Source organism: Pundamilia nyererei, unplaced genomic scaffold (genome assembly GCF_000239375.1).
Source record: "Pundamilia nyererei isolate P.nyererei 1_Seehausen unplaced genomic scaffold, PunNye1.0 scaffold00030, whole genome shotgun sequence".
Classification (NCBI taxonomy): domain Eukaryota; kingdom Metazoa; phylum Chordata; class Actinopteri; order Cichliformes; family Cichlidae; genus Pundamilia; species Pundamilia nyererei.
The window spans coordinates 1,186,482-1,197,959 of record NW_005187431.1 but is presented as its reverse complement, the minus strand read 5'-3'; the positions used below and the strand labels follow the sequence as shown (position 1 = coordinate 1,197,959).

Sequence of the window (11,478 nt, the reverse complement as noted above, 5' to 3'; positions counted from 1 at the left end):
CTTCAGATGTTCCTTCATCTCACACCACTATTTACTCAAGCTCTGGGTGGTGTGATGTCTACACTCCCTCTACTGGACTGTTCAAACAGTACAGTATTGTATTGAACTCTGGGACAAGTGACAGGTCACAAAATATATATAAAGTATACAGGAACATGAACTTCAGGTTTTCTACTAATTAAAAGAGACAAAGTACAGTATGGAAGATGCAAGCTTTTCTTTAAGAAAGGGCCATTTATTTATGCATTGACAACTCATAAAATGTATTCTCAAATATTTTCCTAAAAAAAAAAAAAGTCTACAATGCAAAACAACTCTTGCCAACCTTAGTACATTTTAGTGCAGTGATTTTAAAAAGTACACATTGGAAATATTTAAGACTGTCAGTTTTTACACATTGTTTTTTAAAAACGTGAAATTTTTTTAAGTACATGATACTTAAATGGTACCAATTGCAGAGGACACAAGGCAAGTTAAAATATTTTCAAAAGGGTCACACTGATGTTAACGGAAGTTTAAAAAAAAAAAAAAGAAAAAAAAAGCTAACAATAGCAAGAGTTCAATGAAGTATTGAACACATTAATGCAAAGATGACCTACACATCCACAAGAAAAAGAAGAAGAGTACAGTGTCACTTCTTTACATCAGTACTCAGTAAGTGGGCTGGTAGTCTCAGAAAAAGAACAAAAGGGTTCTGGATCTCCGTCAGACTGAAAGAAGATGGGGCTACCTCGCCCAGAAGTGTCAACACTTAGTCCCAAACCCGATGATGAAGTGCTATTTGAAAGAAAGACTGAAGGGTCAGTTCAGTTTTAAGTCACGTGTTAACAAGTAAGCACTAAGACATTTTCTATAATAACTTACCTTTCACAGTCAGAGTCACATGAAACCTTTTCTTCTGATCTGATACAACCAGTTCTTGAACACTGAATGGCTTCAGCTACTGTGTACCTGGTCTTACCAACGGCACACCTTGCAATCTTTGTAATGCTAAGGTCTGACTGGAGGAACAGATGGAGCCGACTATCAGATAACAACAAGGGTGTATGAAGAACACTAGAGGAGAAAAAAAACATTAAGTAGATGAGACCATTTCAATCAAATCCAAATAAAATTTGACAGTATTAAGGAGAACAAATCAGATTTCAATGGGAGAAAAAAATAAAATAATGCTTATATCTATACTGATATGTACTGGGTAACGCATTAGGAACAAGAGGATGCTACATTGAGGGAAATTAAAATTTTGAATCTACAGAAGGCTGAATTAAAAGATACCCCTGAAAATCAAAGTAAAAAAATAGAAATGATGCAGCAGGATAGTCCATTTTGCTAGAGTTACATTGCAGTAACTTAAAAAAAAAAAAAAAAAGTACTCTGTAGGTTGCATGGCCCTCCACATTCTTTCTCCAGATCTGAGGTGCAATCTGCCAGTGTTAGAGGGACTGAAAATGACGGCCCAGAGGTTTTTCCCTTCAGGTGAGCATGGAGGCCACTCAATAGCAACAATTCATTCATCCTCCAGTATTGCCTACATACTCTCGTACACATGAGGCCAGTCATTTTTGTGCACCAGGTGGAACCCAGGACCCACAGCACCAGCCTAGGGTCTGAGAATGGATTCAAAATTGGGGGGGGACAAAATGCATTCTTGTTTTGGGAGAGGGGGGGGGGGGTCATCTCATGTTGCCTTTAGTGCATTGGTTATAAATTTTATTAATAACAAAGCAAATGAAACCAATTACCAACCCCTCAGCTATTTCACTCACCCAATTAATAGCCCTCAAGTTTATATGACTTGCTGTAAAAGGGATGTGCTCATTTTTACCCCCAAACAGTCTTTGGGAGTATGAAAGGCTCCTCCAGGAGACATTAACTGAACTTCAGAAACTGCTTCAGCAGAAGAGCAACTCACATTTCTAAAAACTTCTGCAGACCCTTGATCCTCTGGATGACTTGTTCTGTGTTCTTCAGACTGAAGAAAGGGTTCCAGGGTGGCAATTTAGGCATGTCTCTGGACATGGATATAAATATACATTTGTAACTTGCTGGATTATCAGTTTACAACATGGATTAATCACTATCATAACAAGAAAACCTCAACATACATTATGAAAGCGTTCTGTTCCAGGCAGTGACGCAACCAAACAAACTCACTGTAGCGCCGTCTCACAGAGGAGGTCTTTTTTCGAAAACACAAGCTATTAGTCTGCAAGAGACAACAGTTCATTAAACGCTTATTACAAAAACACAACAAAATAAAGCTAACAGAACAGTTTCTTTTTTAATTGGCACTTACATGTAAACAAATCTCGTAGTCAACATGTGTGTGCCAGCGGCCATCTTTATGAAGCCTTGGATCCTGAACGCAAACTCTAATAAACTCCTGCAAAAATCAAGACCAGAGTTCCATTATTTCAAAATGAAAATGTGAACGTGGGCAAAATGAAAACAGGATTGTCCCACTGTTTGGGTTTATCTATTTGCTATTATAGATAAACAAAACAAGATACAGGAAAAATAAAAAATAAAATCAAAGCCACTTACAGTGTTTGAAAAATTATCCAGAATAGTGTCCATTAGTGATACAAAAACCTGGAAGGGAAATAAACACATTAGTACCATCTCTTTTAGCCTATTTGCTTATCAGGTGGTCTGATTTCAGCAAAATTATAGCAGCCTTTATGGGTTCTCAGAATTAAACAGCATTTTTAAAATCACAGCATTTCTTTTGTCCCAATTCCATTTTATAAAACAAAAGGCTAGCAATTGAGCCTTGAAGGATTTAGGAGTGCAAAGATTTCAAACAGATTTGGGATCAAGTGGGATGAGGGGCAAAGGTGGAGGATTGAGCTTATGTGTGGGAAATCTTGGTTCTGAACACATTAAACATGGGCACATAGCAAAACACACTTGGGACAAAAACAGCCCACTAGAATGGGAAATACAGTCTAGTGCTTTCAAAGCCAACTCTACAAGGTTAGCTTTACAGTGATATTAGTCATATGCGTTATCCAGTCATCTGTTCATGAACAAACAAACTAAACATGCCATTTGCAGGCCTAAAGTCTAACCAGAGATAATAAGCAAGTTTAAACACGTTTTCAAATAGGGTGATCAGGCCACCTTCAAGAGACTGAACTACACACCTTGCTCTACAGATCACATGAAATCATAAGCCACCACAGACTAATCTATTTGGATAAACTCTGTACTGAGGTGACTGTAGGCTCTTCCTTCAAGACTGTCATTGCTCTTCAACAACAGTCCTGTGGCTGCAATAATTCAGCAGGTCCTACACATAGACGTGAGGTTAACAGGATGCTGCAGGGAATTGCATAATGGAGTGCACTTTGATCTGAAGTTACACGCACTCAGTGCTCTAAAACACTTAAGAGCATGAAGTATTATAATTTTCTAACCACTATCCAGGACAACACAACAGGGCTTAAACAATGATTTAACGCTCATAATCAGTGCTTATTATACATCTTCTGAATACCCCAAAATCATTTGTAATGTTTAACCTCCTGAGAACAGAGGAAGAAAGACTCTTCCCATTTAACTTTTTGTGCTTTCCTTCCTCTTTGGGGCTAAAACAGGTAATCAAAACGGAGTTCAATGGAAACCCCAGGATGCCCTCTTTTTATTGCATCGGGACTTAGGGTAGCTACTGAGAGGGAAAGACGAAACGCAAAACAAAACAAACGCACGAACCCACAAACATATTAACAAAAAAAAGAGCGAGAAGGACGCCCGATTTTGCATCTACTTTGACCTTACCTCTCCCTTCTTCACCTCGAGTGAAATTATACGATAATGTGAACAACCAGGACCAGCTCACTAACCTGGCTTGAAGCTTAGCCCTTCCTGGACTGAACTAATACCAACCCTGCTACTACTAATTTCCCACTGCTAAGCACGACCTCCTTTCCCGACTGGATCAGGCCACGTAGTTAGAAAGTATACCATAACAAGCAACATTTAAAAAGTAATCGTAAAATGCATTGTTCTTAAATCATTCGTCTAAATCAGGCGGAAAGAAAATGATCAAGAATCTCAGATGAGAGTAACATGTTAAGCGTCGCTTTTCTGCGCACCTGTTTCTTACTGGTATTATCCGGAATCAGTTTAAATGGTGTCACCTGGTGGGAGGAGGCCAAGCGATGGCAATGCAGCGACAACCCCAAATAAAGTCATAATAACTTTATATAGTTACTGGTCTCTACAGGACCTCAGAAAAAAAAATAGCCTGTGAACAACCCGATTTTGAAACATTCACTTTATTCATTTATTGATTGATGGATTGTACGTGCCTAACTAATAAAAAGAAACAGATTCATTGTTAAATTGATCTCTTTCTTCTTGAACCCTTCCATTTATGCTTCTTCTAATGCAAATGCTTATGGGGATTTACCTTTAGAAACATTCAGACAATTTAAAAGTACCACTTCATGGTCTGAGATTTTATGTCTGCTTCTTCTGCTTCTTTTTTGTTCCTACAACCAGCTCTGAACCACAATAACACTGTATGGTGGCTGGGTAGAGAAACTTTAACCAAAACCAAACAAACAAATCAAAATTTAATAACTGTCCATTGTTCTGACTTTAATTGTTAACATAGTTGTCCACGACTGCTTCACTGCAGTTCTAGATGAAATTTAGATATGCATGCTAGTTTTGAAAGGTGAAGCTGAGACAAAGGCTACGTTCACACTGCAGGCGAAAGAATAAGTATGTTCATACTTCTTTCATTATATATTTTTTGTTTATATGAACACATACGTGTGTGTGTGTGTGTGTATCTACATATATATTCGTATCTGTAAATGAAAATATATGTAGTGTGTATATATTGTTTTTTGTTTTATATGTCTGAAACAAATAAAGATACAATACAATACAATACAAAGCGCATCAAATCCGATTTTTTTGACCCTATGCGACTCATATCCGATCATGCTATGACAGTGTGAACGGCGCAAATCCGATATTTTCAAATCCGATCTGGGTCACTTTCGTATGTGGTTCTGAATCCGATACATATCCGATGTTTTAGAAAGCGACTGCTGTTTGAACGGTCAAGTCGCATTAAATCCGCCTTTTACGTCACCGACACAAGACTGAAGCCAATTATCAGCGCCAGAGAAGCGCCCGAGAAGACATCGCGAACGCTTCCTGGCCATCCAGTGTAGATGTTAGTGAAACTGTTGGGAAGACAATGTGAACATTTTATTTGTACTGTATAATCTGCAGATTCTGACAGAAATCTGCAGCTATCCTTTGAAGCACCGCTCCTCTCTTAAACAGCAATAAGGATCATTATTAGGTTATTTACATTATTATGTAAATAACAAAATAACTTAAAGCAAAAATTGGGAAACGTGAAGTCCGAAGTCTGCATATTAAGGGCCATCAGTCAAACAATACTGTTGCTCTGGGTCTAAACAGAGCTCGTTGTGTGTGACATCTTCTTTTGCGCATGCGGGCCGCTTTGAGCGTTCACACTAGAGCTCGTTTGCTGTCGCATTTTATTTGTAGTGTGAACGAGCAGACAAAAAAATCGGATTTGATCAAAAAATCGGAATTGAGCATTAAGACCTGCAGTGTGAACGTAGCCATAAAGACAGACAGGCAACTGCAGCATGATACGGTACAAAAACAACATCCCAAAACCTTATCTGAGATATCACATCATGGGCTGTGTTATGCTTCGTTTCAACTAATAAATCAAAAGTTTTAAAATTAAATCAAAATCTCTAATCAAGGCATCAGAGCGTCAGAGATGACACTGACACCTAGTCTACGTGAACTCCAGCCCACAGCAAGCATTGTTGTATACAATGACCGTTTTAAAATTGAAGACCAAGAGATCTTACCAAAGCCAGTTGGCGTCTATCCCTCTGACCAGTCCAAGAGTGGATCAAGAAACTAGTGAGACGTCACCTTAGGTTGGATGGTAATTTGCATATAGAGATCTCTTTATCTTGTGTCAACAGAAACTTTCATTTGCTTTTACAGACTGTTACAAAACAGCACCATTTTCTATCCGATTTCTACATTTTATGGCCAATTAAGCAAAATTCAGAGTTGACAAAAGCTGACACGTGAAATATACAGACCAAGATTTATTTTAAGCATGTTTTATATTACTTGAAATTGCTGCACTGACATTTAATTTCCATTAATATAGCTGTATGTCTATATTGAAATGATTCAAGCACTTAACAGATAAGACATGACTGTGTTGCTGTGATTAGCTATTTGACTTAATCAAACTACACCTTGCTGTACAGATCACATGAAATCATAGCCACCACAGACTAATCTATTTGGATAGATATTTGACTTAATCAAAAAAAAAAAAAGTTAAACACTTACGAGGAAATGACAATAGCAGGCCATTTTCCATCCCTGTATCCTTTCTGCAGGCTACTCACTACTCTTTAGCATTTACAGAACAAACTTTTCAGAGAAATTAGCTGTTTGTTATCAAATTTGTAGGTGAACATTCATGCAGCAGTTGTTTTTTCCGCTAGGACTAAAGGTTGGATATCTATCATGACCTTGTCTAAATCACTCAAATAAGAAACTTGAGTGATTTCCCACAGAAATCAGTAATGCACAAAGGTTCACTGTCTTATCTCCCATGCCATTATGCAGTCTTGCATTTAGAGTGAAACCACGGGAAAACCAAAGCACTGCAGCATGAAGACAAAACTGTAAAAAACTTCACCCAAGAAACATCTATTAGGTACATAAGGAAATCCTAATTGTTAACTTTGTTTCATATGCAACTCGCTCTGAATTACTTCCAGTAAAGTCTTACATGTATTTGTAGTTGGAAAAAAAACTAAAAGACAAAAAAAAAAAAAAAAAAACATCTGGCATAAAACCTTTATTAGAACGACAAACAATATTTAAAGACAGTATACAAAAAGTATTTATGGAACAAAACATCACTACAGTAGAAAACATGAGCAAGAATGTGGCAGAGTGAGAAAAGTGTTTTGGAATTTAAAACATTTAAACAAAGATGAAGGTGGCCCTAATCAACAGTCCTTTTTCAGCTGTGCACTCGCTTCCATGAATCTGGCTGCATCTGAATGTGTTGACTTCAAGTCTAAATGAGCACCTAAACTAAACCAAGTATTATTAATGACATGCATGCACTGGATTACAACTGTACTTGTATCTTGTGAATCTCTGAGTTGCAAAGCTCACTAGTTAATGCCCTAAATTTCAAATCTATGCATCACATTTAGTCTTAACTTTAGCTATTGACTTTAAATACAGTATCATTCCTCCATGAAGCATTTTTACTATTCACACTTCAGAAGGAAGTGCACAGCTCTGAACGACACACAGTCAGATCCTGTGCTGTTATTGAAAAAGGGTGAGAAAACCAATCAAAACTGTAGTTGCACCTCACCCACAAACAAGCCTTCTGAATGTATGGCTAAATTGTGCGTACTACAGAGCTCTCCTTCACCATCTTGGATACATTTAAATGAAGCCATTAGGAACACAAGCGCAATCCATGTTGGAATAACAGATTGCTGAGCAGACTGCTGAAGCCAACATTGTTGTACATCTCGTGTCTGAAAAGGGGCTAAAGAGATCAGTCATTCACAATAATACAAGAAGGCTTCTTTCTTTACTTCTTAATCAAAACACTATCACCTGTTCTCACAATCGGCTAAGCTTATATTTACAACAGAACTCACCGACTGCCATGCAAGTGTTGAAACTTCTTCCAAAATAAAAAAGAAACAAAAAAAAAAAAAAAAAAGAAGACTAATTTAGCTAGACCTAGAAGGCAAGTCAGGAGAAATCCAGTCCTGAGGAAAAGGTTGACAATGTTGATGTAGACTACTGCATGGGTTGCAGAGAAGAACTACTGGGCTTCATCCTCTGGACAGGAATGCCAGGTCAGTCTCTCCTCATAAAAGGATATGACCACCTGAGGACAGCGGGTGTTGGCCTCACGGGCTGGGACCAAATCTGCCTCATCCGAGTCTTTCCTAAAAGAAGGCAGATTGAGAGAGGAACATTATAGAAAGCCAGCATAAATTAATGTACTTTAAATCAACTAAGTTTATAAGTTGAGGAAAGGTTTACAGCAGGAACACAGCCTGGACAGTGACAGTTTCATAACTGTGGCTCTGTACACCATGTAGCAAGATCTAAGCAATGAAAGGCAACTGAAGTGTAGAAACTGAGCTTTAAGTTCAAGGGTTTAAGAATAAACATTTAGTGAAACAAAGAAAGTTTCCAATTTTTAAGAGCTCAAATGCAAACAACTTAAAAATAAATCAAAAAACAAACAAAAAAAAAAAAACCCCATCCAATTATCCAAGTAATTCCACTCAGTTACACTTCCTTCAGTTTAAACTTTCTTTGATTGCTATTACAATATTTCAGGATAATTATTTGTACTGTGAAGGATCCAGAAATCATAGCACTCAATACTTTTGAATTCACTGGCCGTGTTCCATTGTAGCATGAAACACCAGTGACTCACTGTATACCATGCACATCCATCCTATGACTTACACTGCCTAGATTAACAAAACATTACTGTGCAAAGGTCTTGAACTAACAGTCATTTCATTATATTTTGCTTCCAAGGAGACAAAGATATGAGATTTTTTTTTTCTTCAATGACCAGAAATATTGCATAAAAATGTACCATTTCATCAAGAACATCAACTCCCCGCTACTGTCTGTTGCGCCAATGATTCGCTCGGGTTCGAGGTTCCTAGCAAAACCACGTGGTTTCTCAGCCTGTAGGTGGTTACAACAGAGAATGTAGGCATATAAGATGGGAAGGAAACAAAACAACACATTTTGATTCATTTAAAATCCTTGCACTTTCTAGCATAAGTTCAGAAGCAGCTGCATTTCAAGAGAATGGTCTGAGTGACTTATTCAAAATTAGGTTTGTCACAATTATACAAGTATAATACTAAGTTAAATGTCTACACACCACCCTAGCTAAGCACAAATATGATTTATCTATAATACATTCATTTATTCTAATGCTCGTCTTTGTTTAAGTTATGCAACCCTTTCTCTGAATGGCCCTCATGTTAAGCTTGACGGTTCTAAATTTAAATTGTCTCTAGGACATGCTAATTGCAGAAACTTGTGAAAGCAAAGGAACTCACCACATCCTTCTTCTTAGGTTCAGTCTCTGGCTCTTCCGTGGAGGCCTTCCTCTTAACAGGTGCAGGTTTCTCCTTAACGTTCTTCTGAGCCTCCAAAAATGCTGAAATCAGCTCAGGGCAATCCAGGTTCTCCTCTGGTTCCCAAGTATTATCAGCACTAAACAAGCAGAAAGAGAGTCAACGATTGCATTGCATCAATTCACACTGATTTCCATTTAGAAAAAAAAAAAAGCCAAATACTAGCATCAGCTAGCTTGCTTGAATGAAGGCACCGTCTTCATGCAACCACAATGACTTCAAACAAAAGTATAGCACAACCCCATACCAGGGAAGCACTTCCAGCTCAGCAGGAGGGGGGCAGGAGTCCCAGCCAACTCACTCTGTAAATCCTTTCCACTTGAGGTAGAATTCTACTTTCCCATTCACAACACGCTGGTCCAGCACTTTTTCCACAACGAATTCTTCAGGTTCCTCCTGTGTATCCTGTGCATCCTTCTTACTCTTGGTATTCTGCTTCTTTCCCATTTTGTGATCTAAAAACACAAACAAAAAAAGGAATTTGATAATAACAAATCCTTCACATTCATGTGTTCCTGATATCCACATTTAGGATTGGCCATAGGCCCTAAAGCCGCCACAGACACCTGGATCGTAAACGAATTTAACTGTGAAGACTGTTATTTGCCCATTGGGGTATTAAAATTAGGCAACCTTGACAAAGGGATGGCCCCCAAAGGGAAGTAAAAACGTAGCATTAGCTAGCTTAGCGATAAACTCTTAAAGTATTCAAAGATAGCCAAATTCTTATAACGTTAGCTCGCATGCTAACTTTAGCTGGCCTTTAACCGTTAGGGAAAACCTACTTCACTTTTATTGTGTCAACTGCAATGCGGAGGGACTTAAAATAGGTGCGCTGGCACAAAAAAAAACCCAAAAACGTGCGGGTAACGTTAACGTAACTTGCGCTAACAATAACGTACTCAAGTTTAATGCGACACTCGACGTTTTAGAAACGGATACATAATCTTAAGATCTATGATACAACTACAGCATTACAAGGAACAGACACTGTTACTTTTCGCTTGCCTGTTTAAGTTAAAGTACTGCAACTGTAGTTAACAGAGCGTTTCTCTCTCATTCGAGACAGCGTCAGATGGTAAAACAACTGGCTAGCATATACTGCTATTTCGTTACAGTGAACCAATTAACTCTGACACCTCTGTTAATGATAACCTTTTTTTTTAAACAAGTCGGTATCTGCATACATACCCTAAAACAAGAGAATCGCTCCAACGGCACTTCTTTTCCACGCGGTCAGTTGATTCTTTATGTCTACAAAAGTGTGGCTCAACAGCACGGGCGCCAAAAGCTACTCACGCGCATTCTTGTGCGCATTCTTGTGCGCATACTTGTGCACCATCTACGGAAGCCCGGTTAGAAAACGCTTTTCGCTCTCCAAAACCTGTGGATGATGAAGCCTAGAACTCTACATCAGGGATATCGAAGTCATTTTGAATCGTGGGCCACATGCAGAAAATTTTGTTTACACGTGGGCCGGACCAGTGTAAAGAGGTTTAATTACACCTTTAATGTCTGCAGAATCTTAATATAAGAAAAAGAAGTGCAATTTCAACAGCATATGCTGGTTATTTTTGCATGATAAAGAAATTAAGCTGTATTAAATAGAACTCAGTCAGCACGAATCTTTTGGCTTAGATTGTTTGTTTGTTTGTTTGTTTGTTAATTTATTTCAAACAAACAAACAATCCTACAATCTAAGATTGTAGGAAATGCATGTGTAGTTATGGTTGCTCATTGCCCAGACTGTTCTGTAACTATATAATAGAAAGGTTTTGTTTATTGATAGACTATATCCTTATTTATTTATTTACTGTGAACGCACTGCAGAAATCAGAAACGTTTCTGTCATTTAAGTTTTTTTTATCTAATATTACCTATGACTTACTCAAATTGGTGTGAATAGTGATGGGAGTAGGATTTTTATCATTAAGAAAAGCTGTAAAAAACGGAAAATACAGTTTAAAAAAAAAATCCAAAATGTGTACCATCCATCACATTTTAAAAAGCTGTCCAGTGGCTCAGATTGCATCTGTTGCCAGGCCAATTTTGCCCCCAGGCCTTATGTTTGTAATCCCTAATCTATAATAGATCAATAGATCTGAGGGAAGCAAAGGACACCTACAGGAGGAAGGTGGAGCAGAAGTTGGAGAGGAACAATATGAGGGAGGTCTGGAATGGTGTGAAAACCATCACAGGCCACAACACCAAGAAAAGCACAGTGGGGGGG

General features: G+C 38.1%; 2 protein-coding genes across 5 annotated transcripts; both read right to left on the bottom strand.

Moving 5' to 3' along the window:
• Window positions 1-234: 234 nt before the first annotated feature.
• On the bottom strand, window positions 235-5,915 carry snx10a (sorting nexin 10a). Of its 4 annotated transcripts, none has more exons than XM_005728792.1 (7): window positions 5,880-5,915; window positions 2,548-2,595; window positions 2,300-2,386; window positions 2,109-2,209; window positions 1,916-2,014; window positions 865-1,056; window positions 235-777 (listed from the first exon to the last, which is right to left on the bottom strand). In XM_005728792.1, the coding sequence occupies exons 2-7, from the start codon at window positions 2,578-2,580 to the stop codon at window positions 645-647; spliced, it is 645 nt and encodes a 214-aa protein (XP_005728849.1). In that variant the 5' UTR covers window positions 2,581-2,595; window positions 5,880-5,915; the 3' UTR covers window positions 235-644. The 4 variants fall into 4 exon arrangements, with proteins under 4 accessions (XP_005728849.1, XP_005728848.1, XP_005728846.1 ...); XM_005728791.1 differs by lacking the exon at window positions 5,880-5,915 and adding an exon at window positions 4,101-4,157; XM_005728789.2 differs by lacking the exon at window positions 5,880-5,915 and adding an exon at window positions 3,784-4,089.
• A 968-nt stretch (window positions 5,916-6,883) lies between these two features.
• On the bottom strand, window positions 6,884-10,614 carry cbx3a (chromobox homolog 3a (HP1 gamma homolog, Drosophila)). Its single transcript, XM_005728787.2, has 5 exons — window positions 10,440-10,614; window positions 9,550-9,703; window positions 9,171-9,327; window positions 8,693-8,787; window positions 6,884-8,024 (listed from the first exon to the last, which is right to left on the bottom strand). The coding sequence occupies exons 2-5, from the start codon at window positions 9,693-9,695 to the stop codon at window positions 7,898-7,900; spliced, it is 525 nt and encodes a 174-aa protein (XP_005728844.1). The 5' UTR covers window positions 9,696-9,703; window positions 10,440-10,614; the 3' UTR covers window positions 6,884-7,897.
• Between the last annotated feature and the right edge of the window lie 864 nt (window positions 10,615-11,478).